Source organism: Cervus elaphus, chromosome 9 (assembly GCF_910594005.1).
Source record: "Cervus elaphus chromosome 9, mCerEla1.1, whole genome shotgun sequence".
NCBI lineage: Eukaryota > Metazoa > Chordata > Mammalia > Artiodactyla > Cervidae > Cervus > Cervus elaphus.
Genome location: NC_057823.1, coordinates 21,627,963 through 21,655,406, shown reverse-complemented (window position 1 = coordinate 21,655,406; position 27,444 = coordinate 21,627,963). Strand labels below are relative to the sequence as shown.

Sequence of the window (27,444 nt, the reverse complement as noted above, 5' to 3'; positions counted from 1 at the left end):
CAACTTTGGAACCACTGAAAAACACGAACACCACTCGCAGTTTACGGGTGACACCAAAACAGACAGTGAGCAGTTCCGGGCCTCCGCGAGGCTTCCATCTGGGCCGTCGGTCACTGCTGGCAGATCCTGTCCCCACTGGCCATGGGTGGCGCCTCCCCAGAGCCTGGTCCCTGACGGGTGGGGGCCCGGCCACTTCATTCCTTGGGCAGCGCCTCCTTGCTGGCGCCCCCACACTCTGCCGACACTGGGAGAAATCGTCCTGGCTGGGTGGTCACACCCGCCCGGCAGCTTCTCTCCCCCGGGGCCGGCCTCCGTTCTGTGCTCTCATCCGTGTTTCCACCCTCACCCCCTCTCTGAGAGCGTTGCCTCAGTGCTCCCCGCTACTCCTGACAGCCCGCGTGGAGGGGAGGCTCACTTCTGTCTCTGCCGTTGTCTCTCCCTTTGATTTCCCACTCCGTGTGTTCCTCCCCGAGAGTACTGCCTCAGGGTGGCTCCTCATCTCTCCCAAGAGCAGGAAGTGAGCCTGCTGACTCTTCAGCTGCCGGCTCCCAACCCGATCCAATGTTGCAGGGTGGTTGGCTGGTGGTGTCTCAGGCTATCTGGTCAGTGGAGCGACTCAGGGCTCCCTCCAGGGAGGAATGGGATGTGGGGCTGTGAGAGGAGCCTGCCCAGAGGACGAGGACAAGGCCTCGGGCCAGGCCACGCTGGAACCTTCTGTGTACAGAGGAGGAACCCCGCGCCACACCCCCCCCCCGCCCCCGCCAATGGGTCCCACAGCACAGGGCTCCTTCCCACCTTCTCTCTCTGTGCCAGCCTGGGACTGAATGACCAGCCAGGTCGTGTTCCCAAGGATACATTTAGTATGTGAGATAAGGCCGAGTCCCCCACTTTGGGGGGCATTCTCTGAAGAGGCTGACAGATGAAGGGCTCAGGAGTGGAGCCCCAAGCCCCAGCTGGGGGCTGAGGCCCCCGCTAGCAGAGGCCCTTGTGAGCTTCCCTGCTGGCCGTGTGGCCGCCCTGCCCTCACCCCGCTGTGCCTGGCCTCCAGGGCCACCAGCTCGCCGAGCCTCCTTTGTTGGAGAGTTGGTTGGGGGTGCAGGGGGAACCACCCAAATATCCTTGTCTTGGGCCCGATTGGGGGGGAGCACAGAGCAGATTGGGGGAGAGAGACAACAGCAGAGATCAGAAGAGAGCCTCCCCTCCACGCTGGCTGTGAGGAGTAGCGGGGAGCGCTGAGACAATGCTCTCAGACTGGGCCAGATTGGGATAAACCTGGGTCTATCCCTAGACCGGGGTCTCCCTCCAGGCCTGCTGACATCCTCTGAGGGGACCGTCCAGGCTCTGGGGGCGGGGGTGGTGGAGCAGCATCCTTGGCTCCACTCGATGCCAGGAGCACCCCCCGCCAGTGTGACAACCACACACGTCCGCGTTGGGGTGGGCTCCTCCCCGGCCGTCTGTGGGCCCCCCTGCCCCCCACGTCCCTGTGTACCCTCGCCACCTCCTCTGGGTCACTGCAGTGAGTCCTCGGTCCTTGCTCAGTTGCCTCATCCAGCCCCCCCCTGCCCCCCCGAGGGCCCAACCTTCCTGCCCCCTCTCCCAATACCACACCCCAGATGTCACCGCAGAGCAGAGTCTGGTGTTGGCCCCTTTGGGAGAAAACGACGCTCCCTGTGGATTTACTCCTCATGCCTAAATCTTGCCTAGTGAACTGACCCCACCCTGTGATAAACAGGACCCGTAACCTGTGACCTTGTCCTTGCTGGTGCTCTGCCCAGCTGGTGTCTTGGCTGCACTCCCCTGCCCCCACTCCTGCCTGAGCAGCCCTTCTCCATATGTGGACAGTCTTTTCCTCTCAGCTCTTGATTATTTCCAACGAGAGCTGCGTCGCCCACATGTTGCCGCAGGTGTGTGTTCCACCGGCCCCTCATGTGCACCCCGCGCAGAGCGTCTGAGCAGCCAGGCTCGGTGGGGGGGGGCATGCTCATCTCTGAGCACGTGGTCCTCGTCCCTCCCCAGCCTCTGCTGCTGCCGCTGGTGGGACCTCCAGCTGCCCCTACAGGAGGCAAGAGCCCACCAGCCTCCCTTACCCAGCCCTGCAGCTCCTACCCGCCTCCTTTCTACCTGCCATCCTCACTCCCCATGGAAACGAGGAGTCAGAGAGGACACCCCTGCCCCCTCTGCTGCTCCCAGACCCTTGAGGGGCTGGCCTGGTCTCCCCTCCTCCCTGTGCCTGATGCCCTGGCCAGATGGACACCCCTGTGCCTCCAGCTCGCTCCCACCAGCCACCTTGACCCTGCCATGCTCCTGAGCCCTCCCCCCACCATCACCTCCTGACCTGTCAGAAGGGGCCATGACCATGGGCTGCCCCTTAAACCTCTGAGGCAACTCAGTGCAAAAGGGTCTCAAACAAAAAGCAGGACCTCACAGAAGAGGCTGACAATGAGCAGAAGAACACTTACCTCTTCTCCGAGAGAGTGGGTGACGACATTTGTGGAAGAAGCTGCTTGTGTAAAAAGAAGACTTTAGAAGAGATGGCACTTGGGCATTTAAGAGAGAAAAGAGATACAAGAGGTGGGTTGGGAGACGCTTCACAATGTGGGTTAAACAGAAGACACCCAAGCCTCTGGAACGAGTAAAAGGTCAACAGAAGCAACACGGGGCCCAAATGGAATCAAACTTGGCAATTGTGATGCTGCAAGCTAATAGACAGAGGACAAGGGCCTCAAAGGTCAGGAGAGCAGTCATTTCAGCCCAGAAGTATGGACCCAGCCAAATTACCAACCACGTGTGGGAAGGGAGCAAGTCCCAGGTTTCCCCTCCTACCTGAGAAAGCTGCTGGAGGATGTGCTCCAGCTAAACAAGGGCATCAATCAAGAAAGACATGCGATCAAGGAAACTGGATCCAATCCAAGAGAGTCCAAGGCAGCCTTAGATAAGGGGATGGCCCCGGACTGTTGTTTAGAAGCAAGTGACCCCTGCCCAGGAGGCCACACCAAGAACTTGGAGATAACTAAGAACACTAAGCATCAGGGATAGGAGGCCAGTTACTGACTCCAGGATGAGAAAGCAAAGAATGCAGTGAAGCAGATCTGTTGTTCATGGACGAACTATGTTTATGGGATCAGAAAGATATAATATGGAGGGGGCCCCGGGGATCCTGTTGCAGCCAGACAGTGATTAGGGTGTGTGAGGTGACGTACCTCCTCTAGCCATCAGAAAGTTAGCCCCAGATCCTCCCAGTGTTGTTCCCAGCTTATGTTCTCATGAAACAGACTCTTCTTTGCATGCGATGTTCACTTTGCTGTCCCCTTTGCCTCCACCTTTGTGCCTAGTTTCACTTATCATGGGGAGTCCTTGAACTAGTGAGGCCCAGTAGCTGCTGGGGGGGGTGGGTTGGTGCTAGGGACAGAGCTCTGAGCTCAGTGGTGTGTTTTCTAATTTTATATATTTATATATTTGTGGCTGTGCTGGGTCTTCACTGCTACTCAGGCTTTCTCTAGTTACGACAATCAGGGGCTGCTCTCCAGTTGCAGTACATGGGCTTCTCATTGTGGTTGCTTCTCTTGTGGAGCACGGGCTTTAGGGCACACAGGCTTCAGTGGTTGGGGCGCACAGGCTTAGTTGCCCCGAGGCATGTGAGATCTTCCCGGATCAGGGATTGAACCTGTGTCTCTTGTATTGGCAGGCGAATTCTTTACTGCTGAACCACTGGGGAAGCCCCTCAGTGATGGGTTGGGGGCTGAGGAGAGTCTGGGCTCTCTAGGGACCCTGAAAGTGGGTGGGACAGGGTCAGAAGTGGCCTCTGGGGCCGGTTCCAGGTGGGGGGAGGGGAAGTGCTGGGGGGAGGGGGGTGCTGCAGGACACAGAGGCCAGGTGAGTTGGCAAGAGAACACCTGGATATGGTGGCCATTGTAGGGGTTCGCTTGGGCACCCGGCCCTACAGCGTCCGCAGACCCTGAGAGAAGCCGCCAGGTGACTGTGGGTGAAAAGCCCGCAGCTTCCCGCCTGTCTCTGAGTCAGGGCTTCACCCAGTGTGGGGAGTGTCCCCTGGTGGGCCTGAGTCTCTCGTGCTCCCTCCCATCCTGCCCTGCCTGCCTGTCCTCCCGCATCCCTCCCCATCGCTGTGCACCCCTGCACGCCATGCTGTGTGTGATGCCATGCTCTGCCCATGACGCGCCCTCCCTGGAATGCTCCCCACTCCCGCCTGTGGTCATCGGGGTGGTCCATGCTTCCAACATCCAGTAGGGCTTGTCACACGCTGGGCCATGCTTGGGCTCAGGGCACAGAGCAGCTGCCAGCCAGGGGTAGGGGCCTGCGGGTCAGTCAGGCAGCGAGCAGCAAAGGACCAGCAGCAGTCAATGGTTAGCATCAGGGGACAGTTAGAAGGAGGCATTCCGGGAGCCAGCGTCAAGGGCTAGGGCCACTGCAGACGCCCTAAGAGGAGGTGGGGGTTCTGGCCTCCGGAGCCTTTGGGGCTCCGCCTGCCCAGCCCCAGGCAGATGGCTCCTGAGTGAGCACCTGGTCCTTGTCAGTGGGAGGTCTTGGTGTCTGAGCCCACCAGGGCGGGCGGGAAGCCCTAGCCTGCAGCCTGGGCTGGCCTACTGTCCCTTCCCCAGGCAGGGCTTTTCCCCACCCACCCCCCCACCCCAGCTCCTGGGCCAGCCACACACCTCCCGTGGTCTCTAAACTTCTCTGTCCCCTCCCTGGAAGGTTCCGGGAACTGGCCGGGACATCCCCACAGCCCGAGCCCAGCAGAGGTGCCCTGGCCACTAACCTGCAGCCCGCCCCCACCCCCCATCGCTTTTCTTTCTTCTTTTTAACCCTGATTCCCCCTGGCTTTCACTCAGAAGCTGCAGCTCAGCCTTATCTGGGATGCTCACTTGGGGCCCGAGGACCTCCCTCAGTCCCTGGGGGCAGGGGCAGGGGCTGGGGGCCGGGTGCAGCTTAGACGAGGGGCCAAGGGGTCACTGCAGGCTCTGGGCGCAGGGCTCCTGCGGGTGGAGAAGACGCAGGGAAAGCCTGGGCGGGGCCAGGCCCTGCAGTGAGCCATCTGGGGTTAACAGGAGTCCTAGAGAAAAACCCCCTGACGTTTACATTCTAGACAAATTAGTCTGAAGGAAAACAGACACTGGAAAAAGACTGAGGAGGAGAGAAAACCCAGTCTAGAGAGGAAGAAAGAGCAGACCCGGAGGCCGGGGCTCTCGTAAGTGCACCGTCTGTCCGTCACGCAGGCATTTTCTACCAGCCGCTGTTTCCACCCGGGTTCACACTCCTGTCTCCCCGCGCCCTCCACACAGAGGCTCTTAGAGCCGTCCATCCCTGCATCCCATCGCCAGCTGCCATCGCACCCGCTTGATACCGCCCACCCTCACCATCATCCTCCCCTCCCCCAGGCCTCTCTCCCTTTCCCGCCCCTGCCCCCAGGAGCCAGCCCCACCCAGGGCCCCCGCTTCCCCTGCCCTCCTGGGGGGTGCTGTCTGGGCTCTCTCTCTGGGCGGAACGCACAGCCTGGTGCTTCTCCCTTGCATTATTTCACCTCCCCTCTGATGCCTCTCCCTCTCCAGGTCTCACCGGAAAAGGAGCCAGCCCAAGAAGCCCAAGCCCGACGACCCCAGGTCTCCTGGAGAGGGGGCAGCCGGGGCAGCCCTCCTGGAGGAGGCAGGAGGCAGTGCGAAAGAGGAGGCGGCACCGGAGGAGGAGGAGGAGGAGGAAGCCCAGCTGCTGCCACAGGGCCGGGAGGCCGAGGGCTCAGAAGGTCAGTCCCGCTTGGCTGCCTGCGCTGACCAGGCCAGAGGCCCCGCGCTTTCGCACTCCAATTTGTGTGCCTCATGGGCAGGAACGGTGCTTTCTAAAAATGCATATTCTGGTGGGGGGGCCTCTGGAAAGTCCCTCACCTCCCAGAAACTGAAGAGAGGCTATTCTAGTCCGACTGGTGGCTGGAACAGAATCCACTGGTCAGCGGCTCAAATTCATGGGCTTTACGCGCTGGTGCTGGAGGCTGGAGCTCTGGGTGCTGGCGTGGCCCAGCCTGGTGAGGGCCTGCCTCCTGGTCTCTAAGGTCTCACTGATGCTTCGCCAGGGCCCCACCCTCATGACTCTCACCTCCCAGCCCCGCGACGCTGAGGCATAGGGCTCAACGTGAACTTGGGGAGGCAGACTGAGTCCGTAACAGGTGTCATCTGGTCAGTCAGGAAAGAGGACGGCCTGCTGCTAGCTGGACGTGCCTGTGGTGGGGCCGCCCTGCTGGTGTTGAACAGAAAAGTGTATCTGGGCGCCGTGGTCGGGTGTCTCAGAACTGTGCCCTTTACACGCCCGGGGGCTGTTAGCCATGGAGTATTACTCCTTGAGTGTGTGAACGTCCACCAAACCCACATTTTATGTGCTGCTTTTCTTTTCCAAGCTGGTTTCATTTTCCTCATTTTCAGATTCAGCTGCTCACATGTCTGCACGTAGCAGCTGCCCGCCCCCCCCCCCCCCCTCCGCCAGGTGTGAAGGAGGGGCTGGGTGAGGCTGGGGGTTGGTGGCAGATCTCCAGGCAGCCCTGTCTCAGACCCCATCACAGGCTGTAGGCTGCTGGGGTTCCACTCAGGCCCTCCGTCTAGTCCTCAGGACTGTGTCTTGCTGCTTATGAGCCCAGCATGGTCGCTGCCCAGCTTGGGGTCAGGCTGTCCTCAGGGTCTTGTGGCTGATGTCACAGATGATACGGTGTTCGAGGTGACTGTCCACGAGGCTCTGTGTGTGGCAGGCATGAACCCTGGATATTCCCACCGGCTGGAAGGGGGTGTGTCCCTGCGAGGGGGCTCCTGAGTTGGAGACGGGGGAGATCGGAAAGCTTCCTGGGAAGTGACACACTGGTGCGTGTCCCCAGATAGCCTGGCGTGCTGCTCACCCGGTGGGCATCGTGAAACAGCCCGGCTCCACCCAGGAGAGTCTGCACAGCCTGGGGAGGCAGCAGCCCAGGGGAGGGAAGCGCATGTTGGCACCATCTGGGCGCAGGCGAGATCACCCCATAGAAATAGACCCGGAGCCACATCACACTTGTTTGCAGAACATGTGGTTTTCACAAAGATCCCACTTGTGATAAAAGCAACCAGAGAGTTATGCGGCCTGGAGCAAATCTCCCCAGAAATAAGAGCTTTATGGGGAAAACCAGAGATGTTTTTGAAAGACAAGGAGGAACTGAACACAAATGGGGCTGCATGTGTTAGGGGGACGCCTGGTGGTGAAGGTGGATCCCCAGCTCAAGGATCGAGGATGTTGATTTCACTGCAGCCAGAGGGATGGAGGCTGGAGGAAGAGAGGTCATGAGAGGTCAGGGCTGCAAGACTGGAGGCAAGAACTGTCCCAGGCTGCAGTGAATACCACCACTCCGCCCCAGGGCCACCGGTCTTCACACGCAGCCTCGTATCTAACACTTGCACCCATATCCCAGTTACTTAAAGTTCTGAAAACAGGCCGGGCAGACGCTGGATGTTTAAGGGGCATCCGAGTATGCTCGGCTGCCCTGACCCAGGCCTGAGTCAGGGCTTCAGGAACCACAGCACAGTGTCTCCGATCTGGAGGCAGGAAGTCCAGGGTCAGAGTGGCTGCGGGCTGCTCCTGCTGAGGACGTGGGGGAGGGTCTGTTCTGGCCTTGCTTCTCGGCTGGTAGACAGCCAGCTTCACAGTCACACAGTGAGCCTGTCTCCGTCTTGCCCATTCACAAGGACACTGGTCACGCTGGCAGAGGGCCCACCCTGATGATGACCTCATCTTAGTAACTCATCACATCGACTGTTAAGGGACACCCCCCCTCCCCATCACCACCTGCTGGACGCAGCCCCTTGCAGCAACACTGCCCCGGCCTCAGTGTCTCGGGATCCCGAGAGCTGGCCTCATGCCCATGCTCAGCAAGGCGTCTTCCATGGTGAGACTCCGGTTCCTCTCTGGTTTTCCCTGTTGTAAGCAGATTGCCACCTAAACAGTGGGGGATGTGGCGGTGGGCTCTGTCCTTTAAGAGTAAGATGTGCTGCAGACAGGACTGTGCAGGACGTGTGCCGGCCTCCATGGCTTCTGTGCTCCCTCTGTTCTACTTCCAGGCCCCAGCCCAGGGCCCCAGGGCTTCTCCAAGGGGCTGCAGGGTCCACCTTCTTTGGTGAGCTCCGTGTTGTGTGGCTGTGGACCCAAGAAGAGTGGGGACGTTCCCAGGGAGGCGGCCCTGCTCCCTGACTCATCACCCTGTCCCTGTTCCAACCCAGAGCCTGGTCCCCAAACAGAAGGAGCTGGACTTTTGGGGCATCTCCTGCAACACGGGCCCTTTGAGAGAGGAAGGGGTCCCTTCAGGGTGTGGCAGGAGGCTCCCACAGCCGGGAACCGCACTCTGGTCAGCGGCTGTCCCTTGAGCCCTTGGAGGAAGATCGCTCTGAATGCATTAGATGAATAAGTGCTCGCAGCTGGGGGTGTCAGCAAACATGTCCAGGAGTGAGTGGAAGACTTTAAAGTGGTTTCTAGACTTCCTTTCATGCCAGCTTAATGTCTCTCAAAGCTATGAGTATAATGACCGCCTTGGGCATGAAGATAGAGTCTGTGTTCTATGTTTGCATCAGGACAGCACGTGCCACTCACACGCAGGAGGCTGCCTGACAGAGGAGGCGGGGGGTGGGCAGGATGGAGAAGCCTGGACACCACGTGACAAGAGGAGCCAGGCTGGCTGATGAGTCACTGGGCCTGGGGACGGGGGCTGCTTCCCCTCCTGGCTGCCCCGTGTCCCCACCCTGCTCTATCAGCTTCCCCTGCCCCCAGCCTGAACCCTGGGCCAAGCCCCGAGCAGAAGGCAGAAAGGCAGCCCGGGTCCACCTGGCCTGCTGGGACCACAGGGGCTCCCTCCTCTTGCCTGGCTGTTTGGCCAGCTCTGGCCAGGCATGGCCGCTGTCCCTTCTTGCAGCTCTGGAGCTGGGGGTGGCAGGAGTAGCACCAGGACTCCAGGAGGGCTGGTCCCAGAGCTTATAGTCCCCCCGCCCCCTGCCCGTCCCCCACAGTGCTGTCCTGTCTCCCAGGCAGAATCCTGCCCGAGGGCCGGGGAGGGAGCATGCAGCCATCCTGGGTCACTTCTCTTCCCCCAGGCCCAACAGCCTGTCATGGCTTTAGGAAGGACCCCAAGGCGGCTGTGCCCCGCGGTGAGCAGCGGGCAGGGCGAGCGTTCACACTCAGACCACGTGCTGCCCAGTACCCCCAGCCAGCGCAGCCGCCCTGGCCTGGGCCCCTGCTCAGGAGGGACACGGTGCTGGCCAGGTGGGGCAGGGCCCCTAAACCAGGTAGCAGCCCCATGTCCCTGCTCGGCCCTGGGAGAACGTCAATGGGAGAGGAGTTATGGGAGCCCTGGACACTGGCAGGATCCATCAGCAGGGGGATCTTGCCTGTGCCTCCCTGCAAAAAAAAAAGTGCCAGAAGGGCCTCCGTGCCTCTGCCGGCGGAGGGGTCCCAGCCATTCTGCTCCCACAACACCCGAGGACGTGAGAGGGACTGTGTCCTGGAGCCATCATCCCAGCTCTGTCAGCAGGCCAGCTGAGGGCTTTCCACATGCGGCCCCCCTTGGCCTGCAGTGGTCCCCTCACAGAGTCCTCTGGGTGTGCCCCCTCCTCTGCCGCCCTGAGGCCAGACTAACAGCCGTGTGCCTGCGCTGTCTGAGAGACGGAGGGGACGGAGGTTTCCTCAGAAAACAAAGCCACTCACCCTCAGCCCCTGCTGCGTGTCTGGGCAGCCCCAGTGCCATTTCTGTAAGTCAGTAGATCTCCTCAGCCTCGGCCGCCTCCTGGGCCGGCTGCTGTAACCAAGCTCTATAAGTAGTGCGCCCCCACGTCTCACGCTTCCCATCTCCAGGGACAGGGGGTGACCTTCTATTGCCAGGACCTTCCAAGTCCAGCATCTGTCAGGGAAGCAGGTTGTCTGCCCTTTCCTCGACCAGATCACTGTTCTGGGATGCTGGTGGTTGGGGTCCCTCTGGGTGGGCGAAGGCATAAGGGATCCTGCTGGTGTCCTTGCCTCGGAAGGTTCAGGGCCAGAGGGCATGGGGACTGGTGAGCACTCCCTCCTCTGAGCATCTCTTGAAAAGTGTGGCTGCCTGCCCAGGACCCGTGGGCTGGCCTGCCATCACTGCGGCGCCGTGGTGAGCAGTGGCCAGAGGGGCCGCCATCGCTGCGGGCCAGGCTGGCTCTGAGCTCACCCGGTGGGGGCCGCTGGTGGGAGTTGACCCCCTCCCAGCACTGAGGCCAGGGGTCTGCCTAGAAGAAGGGAGAAAAGATTCTTGTTTGACCCCTTCCCGGGTCGGGATGGTCCAGGACTAAATGATGGCCTTGCCCTCGGGAACATCGTCCCACCTGCGCCATCGTGTTTGGCTGGGGGGTGGGGGTGACACTGGACAGGTTTTTATGGCATGAGGTCGGTGTGGATGCCGTGTGGCTGACCAGACCCGGTCACACACCCCACTGTCACGGGTTTAGCAGGAAGAAGGACCAGTGCTTCCCGTCGAGCACTCCTTACTTTTCCAGCCTGGTTTGCGGGGGCCCAGATGGTGACACGTTGGCACTGACAGCTCACGGGTACCAGCAGCAGGACGACCAGCTTGTCCTCTGGGCATCAACCACTGTCACACCTCATGTGATGTCGCGAGACCATGGGGACGCAGGCCGGGCAGGGAGGGCCTGAACTCGGTGCCCATTCTCCAGGCGGGCAGGCGGGGCCCGGGGGCTGTGCTGGGGCTGCTGGTCCTTGTGGGCAGGGGTCCCTGAGGCTGTGCAGGCCTTGTGGAGACCCCCACCTACACACGTCCCCAGTGACTGTGTGATGATATGACCATGGACTTGGTGCCCGGAAGCAGCTCTCTTTTTGTCTGACGTTTCTAAGGGTCAGGAGTCCCACACGGATCCCACTGGGCTGAGATCCGGGCGTGGGCAGGGCTAGTCCTTCCGGAGGCTCCAGGGAGCACCGGCTCCTGCCTTTTCCAGCTTCTAGAGACACTGCCTGCCTGGCTCACAGCCTCTCCCTCCATCCTCACAGCCAGCAGCCCAGCATCTCCTTGAGCCCAGCGGGATCCTCTGCTTTTGAGGATCTCTGTTAGTAGGTGGGGTCCACCTTGGGATCCTCGGCTCACCCTGTCTGTAGAGTCCCCACTGCCAGTGTCTGGTTCCACGTCCTAGGGTCCTGGGGCTACAGTGTGGGCGTCCTTGGGGGCTGTGACTCCTCCAGCCACACCACTCGGCTCTGTTTATTTGAGGAGCTGCATACCCATTGTGGCCCTGAATTAAAATGCTGCTGAAGACACTGCCTGCCCACCTCCTTCCCCACCCTGTCACCTGTTAGGAAGCCCTGCCATTGCTGGCCCTGAGGGGCCAACGGGTGTTCCGGGCCCTGACGACACTTCTGTCCCCCACACGTGGAACCACTTGTTGTTTAAGGTTTTGCTTTTAAAAAATTCTACGAGCTGTGTGCGTTAGCCATAGAAATAGGGAAAACCCAGATATAGGAAAAGAAAACGTATCCTGCTTCTGCCCCCTCCCCTTTGGAAGGACCTTTAGAGTGGGTCCCTCCCCAGATACTTGCCGACAGCTCGACTCGGCGCCCCGTGCGAGGACACCGCATGGTGCTCTTCCAGAAGGTTCCCTGGGCCCGGGGCAGAACTTTGTGGCCAGGGTGCCGCTGCTTCTGGCTAGGCTGCCTGGCAGGGGACCTGGTTGCAGGTGGGACTGCCCGAAGCCCAGGTTCCTTGGGCAGGGTTGGGGAGGGTGGCCTGTCTTAGGCAAGGGGGCTGGAAGGGGGCTCCTGGCCACTGACCCCTGGGGTGCCCCGGTCCCTTGCCTCTGACTTATCTCTCTTCTGTCCCCGCAGAGGACGGGAGGGGCAAGCTGCGGCTGGCCAAGGCCAAGAGTGACCGGAAGAAGAAGAGCTACGGCTCCCTGCACCCCCACCACCCGCTGCTGCCACCGCCCCCGTCCACCCAGTTCACCGAGGAGGCGCCCTTGCTGGAGATCCCGGGACCGGCCCCTGGCCTTGAGGCTGCCGAGGAGAGCCCCCTGCCACCGCCCCTCAATGTGGTGCCCCCCAAGGCCCCCGGCGAGGAGCCAGAGGCAAAGCCACGCCCTGTCATCCCCATGCTGTATGTGGTACCTCGGCCTGGCCCTACCGGCCACAAGGGCCGTGTGTCCTGCCAGCAGGCCTCGGAGCACTTTGCCCAGAAGGGCCCCAGCTGGAAGGAGCAGGCCACCCCCATGGAGCTGACGGGGCCTGAGGAGGAGAGCGGAGCCAGCGAGGGGCAGGTAAAGGGGCAGCGGGTACAGGCTGGGGGGTCCCCCTCCCCTATGTGCCGACCATGGCCTCGCTTGTCCCAAATGGGCCCTGTGGCTCCCATCCCAGAGGCCAGTGACACAGATGTGGTTTAGCAACCACCACGGATCTGGATTGCACTTTCCTGGGGTCTCCTGCCCCCGACTGGGGACTCTGGGGTCCTTTGGAACCGGGCTCCAGCCCTAGTGAGCAGTCCCTGCTTCTGGCCCCAGAGCTGCCCCCTCAGAGGCCTCCTATGCTGTTTTAGAATCCGTCCACCTTTTCCAAGTTGAAAATGGAGATCAAGAAGAGCCGGCGCCACCCCCTGGGCAGGCCGCCCACCCGGTCCCCACTGTCCGTGGTCAAGCAGGAGGCCTCGAGTGACGAGGGTGAGTGGGGGTGTCCCTGGCTCTGCTGGGTCCCTGCCCCACCTTCCTCTGCTGCCCGCCCATCCAGCCTGCTCACTCCCACCCCAGCGCCCCTACTCAGCCTCAGACCCTCTCTCCAAGTGCTTAGGGCTGAAGTATCCCCTGCCTATTCTACAGCTCCCAGCCCCCATAAATGAGCACCTTGCTTCTTGGGCGGGTCCCTGGGGACCACCAACACAGACAAGGGTGGACGGCGCCCCAGTGTCCTCGGGGAACGCAGGAATGGGCCGTGGGGGCTCGGGGACAGCCAGCCAGGAACCATGGCCAGCAGAGGCCCGCCCAGTGACAGATGGCAGGTTGGGCAGGATGGATGTCTGTTGGTGGCCTCCATCTTACAGGACGTGGGGGCGATGGTGTCCCCACCCGACTTCCAGGGGTCTGTGCCCCCTTGCCATGGCCTGACCACGCTGTGTCCTGTCCCCAGACGGGATTGGCCCTGTGCCAGGGACCCACCCCTGAGCACACCTGGCGGGGTGGGGTCCCCACTGCTGACACCCCTCCCCACTCCCCTTTACTCCAGAAGCCTTCCCTTTCTCTGGGGACGAGGACGTGGGTGACCCTGAGGCCTTGAGGTCGTTGCTGTCCCTGCAGTGGAAGAACAAGGCGTCCAACTTCCAGGCCGAGAGGAAGTTCAATGCGGCAGCCGCCCTGACGGAACCCTACTGCGCCATCTGCACGCTCTTCTACCCGTACAGCCAGGTAAGCCGGCGCCGTGGGGCGCCAGGTCCACACCAAGCCGGGCGTGTCCACCTGCTCCTGTGGGCGCCCCGCCAGAAGCCAGCCCTTGTGCCCTGAAGAGAGGGTGTCGGGGACCAAGAACCCATTGCTTTTGGGGCCACAGTGGGCTCAGGGGAGAGCCTGGCTGGCGGGACATGAAGCTAAGGCCCCAGTGAGGGCTACGGGGAGAGCGCCTGGGGTCTGAATTTTCACTGGAAGGTAACTTACTCACAGGTATCAAAGAGGATACTAGCACAGGGAGTGCTGTTCTCTGAGAGGCCCTCAGCCTGACCCGGGGGCCCAGGAGTGGGGCCAGGGAAGGGCCTGCGTAGTGAGCAGGAGTCTGGAAGCCCGACCAGCATGGGGCTGGTGATGGTGGGCTGGGCCAGGCAAAGACTCCCCGTGTGGCCTGGCCCAGACACAGCCCCCACTCTGTCCTGAGTTCCCAAGCCGTGAACCTGGCTTCTCCCTGCATTCTGCCCTGAACCGTCCACTGCCAGGTTTCCTTCTTCACCTGTTTCCTGCCCTGGCTCCCTCCCTGGCCCTGACCGCTGCCTGCCTCCTGCCCTTCCTGTTAGCATCTCATCACAGCCACACGTGGCCCAGATGGAAATGCCTGGTCCTCGGCCTCTCCACATGCCCACAGCCATCCTCTCCTGTGACATCTGCCCCCACCCCTACATAGCACGCCCTGTGCTGTCCCCCAGCATCTCCCATGTACCCACCCAGCCCCCTGCCTGGCCAGATGTATTTCTATGCATTCTTTAGTTCCATCCCACTTGCCACCTCTTCCAGGAAGCCTTCCTGGATCTGCGTCCCTGGCTGACTTGGGCCCACCTCTGCTTTTGTTCCTGCCCTCTGTTTATCAGCCCTGGAGGACAGAATCAGATCTCATTTGCTTTGTGATCCCCAGCTCCTAATCTAGTGCCAGATGTTTTCCATGCATTAGCTGGGCTGATTGAGGTCTGTGCACCATGCTGGGGTGGCATGCCTGTCTCCAGGGCCCTGTTGCTCTGAACGGCTGGGACCTGCCATCCCTAAGCGATTCAACACCTGGTGGTGGAAACAAATAAGATGTACCATCCGGACATCTCCAGGCCTGACCTCCTCGGTGCTGCTGGCGTCAGTGCTGGGAACGTCCTCTTAAGAGGCGCATCTCCTAAATTCCAGTGGCTAAGTGAAGCATCGTGACTGAACTCAATCATGCCCACGGCCGCAGCCCTCAGCATCGGGGCCAGGCTCTGCTCGTCCCGCATCATGGGAAGAGCTATGGCTGGATGCTGTGCCTGTTTGGAAACTAGCCAGTCCCCTCATCCAAGGTGGACCCCCCCCATACACACACATACAGTGCGTCTGACCAGTGGTCCCGGTGACCGCTTTCCTTCTGCTTGAGCTGGGCAGAGTCCTCCCTTCACTCTGGGGGTGCTGGGGAGGCTCGTCTGGGAGCCCCGCCGTCCTGTGACAGGCCCAGTGTTGCTGGATTTTTCATCACAGACTCTTCATCTGATTGGATCTGGGGGGCTTGGGGAACTGGGGTACAGCTGTCATGGCGTGCAAGTCATAAGTGTAGATACACAGGTAACATGGCATCAGGTGATGGTCAGGACCACAAGGCCGATACTGCTCAAAGGCTTGGGGGCTGCTGGTCACGTGAGTGAGAGATGAGCACCCCAGGCAGTGGGAATGGCACGTGCAAAGGCGCTGGGGCAGGACCCAGCCTGGCATTTGGGGTGTTGGGGGGGGACAGCGAGGAGGCCCCTGTGGCTGGAGCAGAGCAAGCCCAGGGCAGTGGAGGCAAGCCGGTCAAGGACTGTGGGGTGGCGTCTGTGCTGGTCTGGACGTAACTCTAAGTGGGAGAGCTTGTGGGTGGGTGGGACACAATCTGACTGTCTAGAGGATCTCTCAGGGGGCTTCTGAAGCAGGGCTGCGGGCTGGGAGGGTGTCAGGGAGAACTTGTGGTGGGGCAGCCACAGGTGTCCCAGTAGGGGTGAGCTGGGGCTGGAGGCCCCGCCTGCCCCGGGCTGGCCTCTCTGCTGAAAGCGTCCCTTCCTGCAGTCCCTGCAGACTGAGAAGGAGGCTCCCCAGGCCGCCCTCGGGGAGGGCCCCTCGGCCATCCCACCTTCCAGAAGCGGCCAGAAGACGCGGCCGCTGATCCCCGAGATGTGTTTCACGGCCAGCGGGGAGAACACAGAGCCACTCCCCGCCAACTCCTACATCGGCGATGACGGGACCAGCCCGCTGATCGCCTGTGCCAAGTGCTGCCTGCAGGTCCATGCCAGTGAGTGCTGGGCCAATACCTGGGGGGCTGCAGGTGGGCAGAGTGTCTGCGGGGCAGGGCCGCCCCTCCCTCTGGCTGCTGCTTCCAGCATATAGCAGGACCTGGTGTCATGGGATTGGGGTCTCCATCCTTGGGGGGCAGACATCCTGCTGCCCCCCAGTCAAGGTAGGCCTTCCTGACACTTACTTCTGGAATGTTCCGCTGTGGCCTGCCCTCCCCTCCCAGGGCCCGAGGGGGCAGCAGATCGGGTCCCCATCAGGGACTGTGACACTTTTAAATGCTGTGCCTTGGGGCTGAGGCTGGAATTGATGGTAAAGCCGAGATTCTGCAGAGGTCCAGGGGTCTGATTTATCTCTGCCGTCGGTGATCCCCTCCACCAACACCTCCCCTCCAAATCCTGAAACTCGACCTATCAGAGACAGGAAGATGAATGTCTGTTCCCTTCTTGGGTGGAAGGGGGTGGCAAACATCAGACTGTGGTCCAGGATGGGGAGAAAGCTTCCTGGAGATGCTTAATTTCAGTGTGGCCTGTGGAGGAAGCTGGCCATACATCTCTGTCTGGCGCCTGCCCCTGCCAAGGCCTGCCCGGAGCTGGCTTTGTCTCCTGACTGGGGTCTGGCTATGAGACACGATCCCTGGGTGTGGGGGGGGGGAGCGGGTGGCAGCAGCGGAGCCCACCATCCTGCTTCCCTCGTGGGGCCCCGCCCAGCTGCATCAGTGGAGAGAAGGCTTAGGAGACAGAAGGCTTAGCATAGGCATCTCCTTTGGGACCTGGCACTGGACAGAGGGGGAGCCCCCACTTCCTCCAAGAGCCAGGACCACACCCCCGGGTCAGACCTCGGCTGAGGGCCCAGGGGACAGAGCAGGGGCCTCTCGAGTACCTTGCTGGCACTCAGGGCCTCAATGAGGACACAGCCCCCTTCCTGCTGTCCTGCTCTCTCCTGGAGTTTCCCTGGGGACCCCTTGGTACTGGTTGATGGCCCCTTCAGACTTCAGAGCCCCGGTTTGGTGGGCAACAAGCCCCAGCTGCTTGAGGGTCCCTGCAGTATTGCTGGGTGGCAGCACCAATGAGGCAGGGCCCTGGGGGCATGGCCCTCCACCCCTCCTCCATCCCCCCTCCCCATCTGTGAACCCAGCCACATCCCACAGCCAACTCCCTGGGTAACTCCAGAGTCTCACTGTGCTTTCAGAAGCGGTGGGTTCTGAACTGCGGACTCTTAAGGCCCACTTTGTATCTTATGCAACCTCTCAGCCCCTTGCTGCACTCTCAGCTCCTCCCAGACAGGGGTAGGGGGCAAGGGCCAGGCTGAACCTCCAGACCTGGAGGAGCTCTGGCAGCAGGGGGTGGTGGGGAGCCTGCTGTCCTTCCCCATCCCTTTCCAGACTTTCTCAGGCTGTGTGTGCAGTGGTCCGGATTGAGGCCTAGCAGGTGGTGAGCGCAGTTACTGCATCCGGAACCCCCCGCCCTCCCCCACCGGGCTTTGACAGCCTGCCCACAGCCATGGTGACAGATGGGCTTGCCCTGTCTTCTAGGTTGCTACGGCATCCGCCCGGAGCTGGTCAACGAGGGCTGGACGTGTTCCCGGTGCACGGCCCACGCCTGGACTGCGGTAACTCGCCCCTGCAGCTGGGGTGGTGCTCTGAAAGCCGGCGCGGCCCGTGGGGGAGCCGGGCCTGGGCCCCGGGCTCGCCCGATCCCACGGGGAGACCTTGGGCTGGCTGCCTCACCTCCTTGGGTCTCGGGTGGAGCCCATCGCTTCGGTGGCCGCTAGTGTGAAATGTAAGGACCGCTGGCGGGGGCCGGAGCAGATTCCGGAGCAGCAGGCGGGCGGTCCCGCCCTGCACACCCCTCAACGAGTTGTCTGGTCCCCGCAGGAGTGCTGCCTATGCAACCTCCGGGGAGGCGCCCTGCAGATGACGACCGACCGGAGGTGGGTGGAAGGGCCCCTTCGAGGGGACGGGGGTACCTGAGGGGCAACTCGGGGTCAGGAGCAGGACCGGCAGGAGCAGATGAGGTCCTGTCGGCTTGGCAGGCCCGTGCCCACAGCTTTGAGATGACCCTAGAGGGACAGGGTGCACCTGTGACCCCTGATCCCTTCGGCTCCTCCCCCAGGTGGGTCCACGTGATCTGTGCCATCGCCGTCCCAGAAGTGCGGTTCCTGAACGTGATGGAGCGCCATCCGGTGGACATCAGCGGCATTCCCGAGCAGCGGTGGAAGCTGGTAGGGGCCCTTGAGAGCTGCCCGGGGGGTGTGGGGTAGCTGCTGCGGAGCCAGGAGGTGGTTTCAGTGTGGCCAGCAAGTTACTCTTTGAGTAGGCAGGGGGTGCCTCTCCGTGGCTCCATTTCCTGTTTTTTACACAGAGAAAAGCCTCCTGCGCTCTGCCCAGTTCTTTCTTGATTTACTTGCAATCAACGGCCAAATAGAATTTTAAGAACATAATAGCCAAGAAGGTCTTCATCAGGCGTAACTGAAAATTCACACACGTTAAATAGCAGCTGCCAGTTTCCCCTCCCTCAGCCCCAGAAACCACCTCTCCTCTCTGCTTCTGTAAGTTTGTTTTCGCTTCCTCCTGGACGTGGAGATAGGCAGCAGGTGGCTTGCTTATTTCACTGAGCATGATGTCCTCAGTGTCCATCTGTGTGGCTGCAGATGGTAGGATTTCCTTCTTTTTCATGGGCGAGTAACATTCTATTGTCTTTCTACACTATGTCTTCATCTGTTTTCTCTCCACGGATGCTTAGGTTGTTTCCAGGTTGTGTCTGTTGTACCGGTGCTGCCGTGAACATGGGGGTGCAGATATCTTTTCAAGATAGTGATTTTGTTTCCTTCAGCAAAAGACAAAAGACCCATGAGTGGAATTGCCAGATCATATTGTAGTTCTGTTTTTAACTTTTTGAGGAACCACCATACTGTGTTCCATAGCAGCTACACCAATGTGGGTTCTGACCGGCAGTGTGCGAGGGTTCCCTTTTCTCTCTGTCCTTGCCAATACTTGTTATCTCATGTCTTCTTGATGGTGGGCATTATAACAGGTGGTTTTTATTTGCACTTCCCAGATAGTTACTGATGTTGACATCTGCTTTCATACCTGTTGGCCATCTGTATGTTTTCTTACAGAAGTATCTAGGCAAGTCCTTTGCCCATTTTTAAACTGGGCTTTTTTGCCTGTTTTGCTCCTCAGCTGTGGGAGCATTGTCTCTGGCTCCTCTAAGGATCACAGCCATCCTTGGGTAGGAGTGGTCTTGCAAGTTTCACTCTTCTGGTTCTTGCTGATAATGTCTGCCCACCCTCCCCCAATCTGGGGGAGCCTTCGGGGCAGTGGGCCACAGTCAGTAAGCAGCGCTGACTTTCATTCTCAGCTCTGTTACCAGCCAGCTGTGTGATCCAGACAGATTCCTTGGCCTGTCTGTGCTCAGTCTTCTTCTCCATAAAGTGGGGCTGCTGACAGTCCCCCGCACGGGAAGCATGAACTGGGCCACAGCAGGAAGTGCTGCTGATGCCATCTCAGCACCAGCTCCTGCTCTCAGGTCATCACCACCTATGAGTCTGCAGGGTGGCCTTGTGGGGGACATGTGGGGAGTGGGATGTGTCTTACGGCCCCCAGGAGATGGATCCTTGGCTGGGGGTACGGAGAGCATCCTGGCTGTTCTTGCCTGGTTTATTTCCTAGCTGCCTGGGACAGGGCCTGGGTACAGAGGCTCCTCCAGGCCTCCAGCGGGCAGGAGGCAGAGAAACAGGGCTGCAATTGGTGACCCTGGTGAGGAGGCCCAAGTGAAGGCTCAGAGGCACCACCCTGGAGCCCCTGGGTGCGGGGCCTCCGGGCAGGGCAGAGTGGGTGGCTGGCGGGAGCCGTGTGGGAGGGGAAGGGGGCTGGTCAGGAAACGTGGGGCTCAGGCCAGTGCCAGCCCCACCGGCTTAGGATGGTGTTAGGAGGAGGCCGCAGCGGCAGTGATTGCTGCAGGAACGCGGCAGCAGAGGCCTCATTATTCAGGTGGAGTGATGGCACGGTGCACAGCGCCGGGTAGATCCTCCCTCCCAGACGCTTTATGGATCATCTGACATTTCCAGCTTGCAGCCTCTTCATTACCGGCACTTGTAACGATGAATTAAAAACCCTTTTACACGAGGCTTGCTTGTACTGCCTAATGGAGCCTCACAAGGAAGCTGGCAGTTAACTCCTGCTTGCCCGGCCGCCCGCCTGCCTTACTGGGGTCACATGCCAGCCGCAGGCTTCGGGACGGTCATGCCTGGTCGTCCGCCCATCCTTCTGTCCCCAGGATTCTCTGGCCGCTGGTCCTGGTGAGTGGCGGCTGCCCCAGCTGGCTGGTAGCCTGAGCCTGGTGCTCACCCCCTCACCAGCCCGGATCAGCTTAGGGGGCAGTAGAAGTGAGGCTGTCAGGGCAGGTGCTCAGACCAGCTCTGCCCTTCTCCTCAGCTCTGCCTTGAGGTGTCACATCTTGATGGGAGGGAAGGTGGTGTCTGCCAAAATTGGCAGGAAGGCAAGGGGCGGCGGGAAATGGCTTGAGGGGGGAAAGGCCTGAGACATGACTGCCTTGTGGCCTCCATGGCTGATGGCATACCAGCTGTGGCCCTCAGCCTTCTCCCACAGTCCATCCTGTACCATCCCCCCACCCCCATCTCCTGCCCCCACCTCACAGCCTCCAATGAGGGAGATCCAGACCCAGGACTCACCCTTAAGGCAGCCCTGAGTTCATCGCCTGGCATACGGCCCCTTGCGGGCCTAGCGCACTTTCCTCAGGATGTGGAAACTCAGAGTGACGAGCTGCCACCGCCGGTCACACCGTCAGGCTCCTCCTGGGCCTTGCTGTGGGGTTTCTGCCTTCTGGTGCAGCGCCCCGTTCTCAAGGGCCATGTCACATGTCTCCCTCCCTGCCACAGGCCAGCTGGAGAATCGGGGATCGACAGTTTAATAATGAGATCTCATTGCCATCGATCGGCACGGGGCTGCACTCCCGCAGCGCCCTTGCTGTGGGGCTTCTCTGGCTTTTGAACGTGGTTTACAGAGCGATAAAGGCCGGCTTATTAAAGGCCCAGAGTCATTGGCAGGTGGCTGCTGAGTGGCGGCAGGGTGTGGGCATGGATGCAGTGTCGATGGCTTGGGAGCTGACGCCCAGCAGAGCAGGCCGCCCAGGCGGGTGTTCCCACAGTGTGGGCCCCCTGCCCCTCCTTATGAAGGGCTGCACTGCAGCATCTTTCATTCAAAATTAAGATAAAATCTCCCATTATGTTTTTTTTTTTTAATCCCCATTTCAGTGGCTTTAACTACATTCATAGATTTAGGTAACCATCATCTCTAGCTAGTTCCAGAACATTCCATCACTGCAGAAAGAAATCCGCGCCCCCCCCCCCCCCCCCGCATTGGGTGACTGCCAACCCCGCCCCCCCCCCCAGGCCCCTGAAAACCCCTAACCCCACTGCCTGTCTGTGGATTGGCCTGTTCTGGACATTTCCAATCAGTGGAATCACACCCTGTTTTTCTGTGTCTGCTTCTCTCACTGAGCATCCTGTTTTCAGGGGCCCTCTGCGTGGTAGCAAGGTGCCTCTTCAGCCAGCTGTGTGGAGGGGCTGGTGGAAAAGAGGTCTAGAGGTGCTCCTGGGGGCCAGCTGCAGGCTGGGTTGGTGGGCCTGGGGTGGTCAAGACTCTCCCAGGATGACCCCTCCATGGGGCTAGGCCCCTGCGCTCCAGCTTCAGATTTCAGAGTCACTCTCAGGAGACAGACCTAGGGGCCCAGTAGGGCAGGGGCTCGCAGCCCCAGGGGGCAGAGGTACCCCATTCCCTCTGCCGTGTCCCCACAGAAATGTGTGTACTGCCGGAAACGGATGAAGAAGGTGTCAGGCGCCTGCATCCAGTGCTCCTGCGAGCACTGCTCCACCTCCTTCCATGTGACCTGTGCCCACGCCGCCGGTGTCCTCATGGAGCCGGACGACTGGCCCTATGTCGTCTCCATCACCTGCTTCAAGCACAAGTCGGGGGGCCACAACGTGAGTGCCCGCCTGCCCCCAGTCTGTTCCCCTGCCCCTCTGTCCTGCTGTGTTCTGACATCCCCTCCACCCTCAGGTCCAGGTCATGAGGGCCGTGTCCTTAGGCCAGGTGGTCATCACCAAGAACCGCAACGGGCTTTACTACCGGTGCCGCGTCATCGGCACCACCACGCAGACCTTCTACGAAGTGAACTTTGATGACGGGTCCTACAGCGACAACCTGTATCCAGAGAGCATCACTGTGAGCGGCAAGGGCGGCGGGGGCGGCGCAGGCGCGGGGCAGGCGCTGCTGGGAGGGGCCGATTCCTCACGGGGGTCTCCTGCTGGAGAGCTCTGCCTGCAGGAGGGTGGGCCCCAGGGCAGGGGTGCAGCAGACCCCTGGGCACCCGCCCACAGCTCGCCCTGACAATTTAAGCTGAGACCACCGCCTTCTTCTGGCTGGGACCTTTCTTAGCCCAGGCCAGCGTGGTGGCCGAGGCCAAGGGCACCCCTCACCCCGTCCCATCCTTCCCTCCACAGAGTAGAGACTGTGCCCGCTTGGGCCCGCCACCCGAGGGCGAGTTTGTGGAGCTCCGGTGGACTGACGGCAACCTCTACAGGGCCAAATTCATTTCCTCTGTGACCAGCCACATCTATCAGGTGAGGGGGTGCTGTCTGCCGGGTATGGACTGGGGTGGGGCCCTCAGCAGGGTCCTTTGGGGACTGTGGAGCTAGACTCTAAGGTCAGTGCAGGCAGGAGGCCTTCTAACTGTCCCAGATGTCTTCTCGATTTTGTGTGTGTGTGGTAGAACATACTTAACGAAATTTACTGCTTTCACCATTTTTTAAAATGTACAATTCAGTGTTCCTGATTTTAAAAAAAAAATAAAGTTGGTTGTTAGTTTTTTCTCATGATTGTGGAAGAAAAGTTATTGACGTGTGAAATCTTAGAAGAAAAATCACCCCCTATCCCAGCGACAAAGACAGTGGCGGGTGACCCTGTGCTGTTTTCCCAGCGGTTGCCCTGCAGGCCGACCTTGAGTGGGTGGGCTCGGGGCTGGGCCGGGTGGGCCACAAGCTGAACTGCATCCCCTTGGCAGGTGGAGTTCGAGGATGGGTCCCAGCTGACGGTGAAGCGTGGTGACATCTTCACCCTGGACGAGGAGCTCCCCAAGAGGGTCCGGTCCCGGCTGGTAAGTGGCCAGGAGTTGGGGTGGGGGTGGGTGCACAGCTGCCTTGGGGAGCGACCCATCCAGGAGGCCTTGACGTCCCGCCTTGGCCTTTGCTGGTTTTGAGGCAGGAAGGGCAGTGGGAGGGTCAGCCCGGCCGGCAAGGAGGAGGCAGCAGCCCCTGAGCATGGATCGCAGCTGCACGTTGGCGATGCAGAGGGAACGAGAGAAGCTGGGCTTTTCTCAGGACTTTTCGCCATCTTCTTTCTTTCGGGTTTAACCCAGAGGCAAACTTTTGAGGATCTGGGGCTGTGGCTGTGGGTGGAAGAGCTGAGTCAGAGCTGGTGGGGGTCCCAGATGCGAGGTTCCCTGGGGGACGGACAGGAGCTGCCAGGCAGACCAACGGCCTGTGTGCAGCTCGGTCTTGCCTCTCACATTCTGTGGATGGCAGGGCTCCCACCCTGCTAGGGGGCCAGTGGGAGGCTAGACCCCTCCTCTGCCTGCCTGGGGGGGGGTCACTCGCAGGGTGGGGGTTCAGGCAGAGGCAGGAGGGGCCGTCCCCAGCAGCCAAGGGCCTTTGGCCTCCAGCATGGCAGGCATTTGTTCCAGCCAGACCCCCAAGCACAGCCTGTATTTCAGTCCATTCTGGCTGCTATACTACACTGGACAACTTAAACAATCTCGCAGGAAGCTGGAAGTCCAAGATCAAGGCCCCGACAGGTCAGGGTCTGGTGAGGGCAGCCCCTGGTTTACAGACCCCTGCCTTCTTTGTCCTCACGTGGTGGAGAGAGAGGGCGCTCTCAGGGGTCGCTTATAAGGGCACTCATCCTGTTCTCGAGGGCCACTCTCTCATGACCTCACCACCCCTGACCCCATTGTGCCGTGTGGGGCGGGGCTTCAGCATAGGACTGGACCTTGGGGGCCACAGATCTCTGCCCACAGTGCCCTTTCTGCACTAACCCCCACGCCGTCTGCTCCCCTGTAGTCGGTCAGCACAGGAGCCCCGCAGGAGAGTGTCTTCTCCGGAGAGGAGGTGAAGGCCGCCAAGCGCCCTCGGGTGGGCACCCCTCGCGCCGCAGAGGACTCAGGGCGGAACCCGGACTACCCGGCCTTCATGGAGAGCCTGCTGCAGGCGCAGTGCTGGCCCGGAGCGCCCTACTAGGACCGCCGGCCGCCCGTGAGCCCTTGGCCCAGCAAGGCAGGCGCGGCGGGCCCTGGCGCTTGCTTGCTGTGAATCCCTGTCCTCGCCTCCCAGCCCGAGAGGCTACCTCGGCGACAGGAGCGAGCAGGACGCCGCACGCGCCCCCGGACTCAGGGAGCAGGGCCACGCGGGCTCTGGGGGCCGGCGGGGGTGCGCGCGCCACCCCCTTGACCCAGATTCGTAAACCACGTAAGCTCTTCTTCTCGTAAAAGGTGCTACTGCATTGCCTGCCTCCTGAGCAGCCGTGGAGATTGTGACTTCTGTACATACATCACCTTTGTGAGGTTCTTTCTATAAATACCTATTGTTTAAAAAAAAAATGCAAGAAAAAAAAAGGAAAAGGAAAAATCACACCCCAAAGTTGTTTTCTAGATTTGTGGCTTTAAAAACAAAACGAAATGAAACAAAATGTCCTTTTTCTCAGAACCCGGTGAGCTGCCCAAGATAAAAGCAGCTCAGCTTTTTGTTTGTTGTGTTTTCTGGTCCCGAGCGAGCGGTGGGGATGCGCTGTAGCAGCGGTGAGGCCGGGGGGCACGGGGAGGCGCGGGCAGGACGCCTGGGCACCCCTGACGGTGGCGCCAGGTCACTCACTGTCTCCCGGTCGTGAGATTGAGCAGGTCTGGGCCGCTGGCACTGCGCGGCCAGCACGCAGCGGGACGAGGCTGGCAGCTCCTCTGGTGGCCTCCCCCAGCCCCCCGCGTGGCCTTTTGCAAAATAAATGCTCTCTCTTCTGGTGGCTCCATCTTTTGCTTCTTCCCCCGGGAAGAACCATCTCCCAGCTGAGGCCGCGGGTGGGCGGCCCTCAGGGGTCTGGCTGCAGCTCACACATGTGCAAGGGGTCTTCCCCAACCCCGAGGGGCTGGTACATCCTGTATGATCTCTGTGACGCGTGGATTTGTGTGTCTGGGAGAGAGAGCTCTCTAGAGGGAATTACGGCTTTCAGCTCGGAGGAAATCTGCCCCAGAAGGCTTGTGGGCTGAATTTCCAGGCAGAAAAACATGTTCCTCATTCTGGGCTGGGGGAGGAACGGTGCCCCCCACCACATCTCAGCCACGCCGTGGTCCCTGCAGAGGAGTTGAGAGCGTCATTTGCTTGTATAAAGATTTTTTAAGTTTAAAAAAGAGGCTCTAACAGTTGCCAGGCCAGAGAGAACCAAGTAAAGTGGAGAGAAACTTCCTTGGTGGGGGGAAGGGCAGGTGCCCTAGAGGGGCGGGCGGGGCGGCGGGAGGTGCCGGGGAGTCAGCGGAATGTGGGGGTTCCCTCTGCATGCAGCAGGCCCCTGCCCCGGGGCGCTGTCCCTGTGTTCATATGTAGTTTGAAAATGCTATTTATATTGTAAAGAAAATAAAAAGAAGCAGGCAGACGCCCCTGTGGCTCCGGGTCGGGCAGGTGGGCCACCCCCGTGGCCAGTCCCTCAGGGTTCCACCCCATCCATGGTGGGTTCCTGGACCACTTGTGCAGACAGGCAGTGGCGCAGCAGAGGGGGAGCGCGCTTTCCCCATGAAGGTATATCTGTGTCTATGTGTGAAAGCAAGAAACACAAACTCCCACCCACCCTGGTTTTTTTCCACCTGAGATGAAGGATGCGCTGTATTTTTGCCTAACTCCCCTGCCTCTAGGTTCATAATGAATTAAAGGCTCGTGAGCACTGCGATTACAGCTCCAGGTGGTTGCAGCGTCTTCTTTTGTCTTCTTTTCTGAGCGGGTGCCAGGGAGGCGGGCAGCGGTCTCCAGGCTGGGGCGGGCTCTGGGTGCCCCCTCCAGGAGGGAACAGGCGTAGTTCCTCCCCAAAGGGTGGCCCAAGGCCTGGCCCCACGGCCCCTGCTTTCTGCCTCCAGGATGGAGGAAGTTTCCTTACAGAGCTGGACATCTGAAGCTTGTGTCCACACAGACCTCTGGCCCCCAGGGCTTTCGGGTCTCCCTGGGGCGAGGCCCTCTCCCCCTGCCCTCCCAGCATCTGCCCAGTTCTTGTGACACCTGAGTCAGGGGTCGTATTTTGTGGTGGGCAGCCATCAGGCCTATGTGAGACAGCAGGGTCCACGTGGGGTGAGGCTGCCCCCCCCAATATTCATGAATGTGTCCCTCATTCAGCCAGTACCCAGGATACAGCAGGAGGTGTGACAGCAGTGGGAGAGGTAGACGGTGTACAAAATGGGACGTCAGCTGTAACGTAAAGAACAGGAGGTCCTGAGGGAGATGAGAGGGTGAGGCATGGGGACCTCTTGGGGCACAGTCAGTGCAAAGGCCCTGGGGCAGCACCATGCCTGGCTTTCGTCCCCTGCACAGCTTGTGGGATCTTAGTTCCCCAACCAGGGATCAAACCTGTGACCCCTGGCAGTGGAAGCACCAAGTCTTAACCACTGGACCACCAGGGAAGTACCCATGCCTGGTATTTTGGAGGAACAGTTGAGTGGGCCCATGTGACTACATCGGAGCAAGGGGGAGAGGGGTAGGGGAGAGAGGGAGGAGACGACGGCAGGGAGAGGATGCGACAGGTCATGCAGGGCCTTTGGGCTGCAGGAAGACTTGGGCCTTTACCCCAGGGGAGTGGGAGCCTGGGAGAGTTGTGGGCAGAGGAGAGGTGGGCCCTGATTCCGCCTCTGCTCACTGGTGCCCTCTGACCCCTGAGAGGAGGACAGACCATGGGGTGAGGTGGGAGCCTGGGGACCAGGGCAGAATGGAAACACTGAGCATCTTGAAAGATGGCTTTTGAGGTGAGCTGGGCTATCATGGCTGGACGTGGGGCTGAGGGCTGGGAGAAGGCATTTAGGAGACATCAGCAGATGAGCCTGGGGGCTGTGGACAGGGCGCCCCTCTGGGCCTCAGTTTTTCCTCTGCAGAACGGGCATCCTTAAGGGCGCTGTGTCCTGAGCAAATTTCCTCCAAGGAAGTATCCACCCAGCCACTGCCACCCTCAGTCTGCTTCTCTGACCCCTTTGCAGAGAGGCTGCCCAGCACCCTCAACAAAGCCCCCAGGACTCAGTTTCCTCATCTGCTACAGGGGACTCCCTGCAACACTGACCAGGTGAGTCAGCATCCTCTGACCCTGCCCGGGGCCTGGCGGATGTGGTTGGTCCTCAGTGGTGAGGAGGGGGCCACAGACAGCAGCAGCGTGAATGGCTGACCAAGGTGGTCTCAGCACGGCTGCAGATGGCTCTCTGTTCTCAGTGCTCTCTGAAACATCATAAAATGGGGAGGTAATTTGGCTCAGGCCATCGTGGACTGAGGTCAGGGCCAAGATACCAGGCTGACTCCACAACTCTGCAGCTGCGTGGAACCTACGGGATCTGTGGCATCCAGGCACTGGGCCCAACGCTGGAGTCTGATAAATTTATCAGGTGGCAAATGTCACCTGCCCTGTGCCAGGACC

At 60.5% G+C, this 27,444-nt stretch overlaps 1 protein-coding gene across 2 annotated transcripts in view; it reads left to right on the top strand.

Moving 5' to 3' along the window:
- Window positions 1–25,739, top strand: part of KDM4B (lysine demethylase 4B) — a 116,417-nt gene extending 90,678 nt beyond the window's left edge. The window contains exons 11-24 of one of the 2 annotated variants that reach the window (XM_043911882.1): window positions 5,102–5,203; window positions 5,565–5,755; window positions 11,863–12,290; window positions 12,566–12,686; window positions 13,246–13,424; window positions 15,498–15,720; window positions 17,254–17,330; window positions 17,596–17,651; window positions 17,834–17,942; window positions 21,540–21,725; window positions 21,802–21,966; window positions 22,245–22,364; window positions 22,805–22,897; window positions 23,859–25,739. In XM_043911882.1, the coding sequence (XP_043767817.1) occupies window positions 5,102–5,203; window positions 5,565–5,755; window positions 11,863–12,290; window positions 12,566–12,686; window positions 13,246–13,424; window positions 15,498–15,720; window positions 17,254–17,330; window positions 17,596–17,651; window positions 17,834–17,942; window positions 21,540–21,725; window positions 21,802–21,966; window positions 22,245–22,364; window positions 22,805–22,897; window positions 23,859–24,035 (2,227 nt within the window). In that variant the 3' untranslated portion in view covers window positions 24,036–25,739. The remainder of the gene's footprint in view (window positions 1–5,101; window positions 5,204–5,564; window positions 5,756–11,862; window positions 12,291–12,565; window positions 12,687–13,245; window positions 13,425–15,497; window positions 15,721–17,253; window positions 17,331–17,595; window positions 17,652–17,833; window positions 17,943–21,539; window positions 21,726–21,801; window positions 21,967–22,244; window positions 22,365–22,804; window positions 22,898–23,858) is intronic. The other variant, XM_043911883.1, reaches the window with a different exon arrangement.
- The last annotated feature ends 1,705 nt before the right edge of the window (window positions 25,740–27,444 follow it).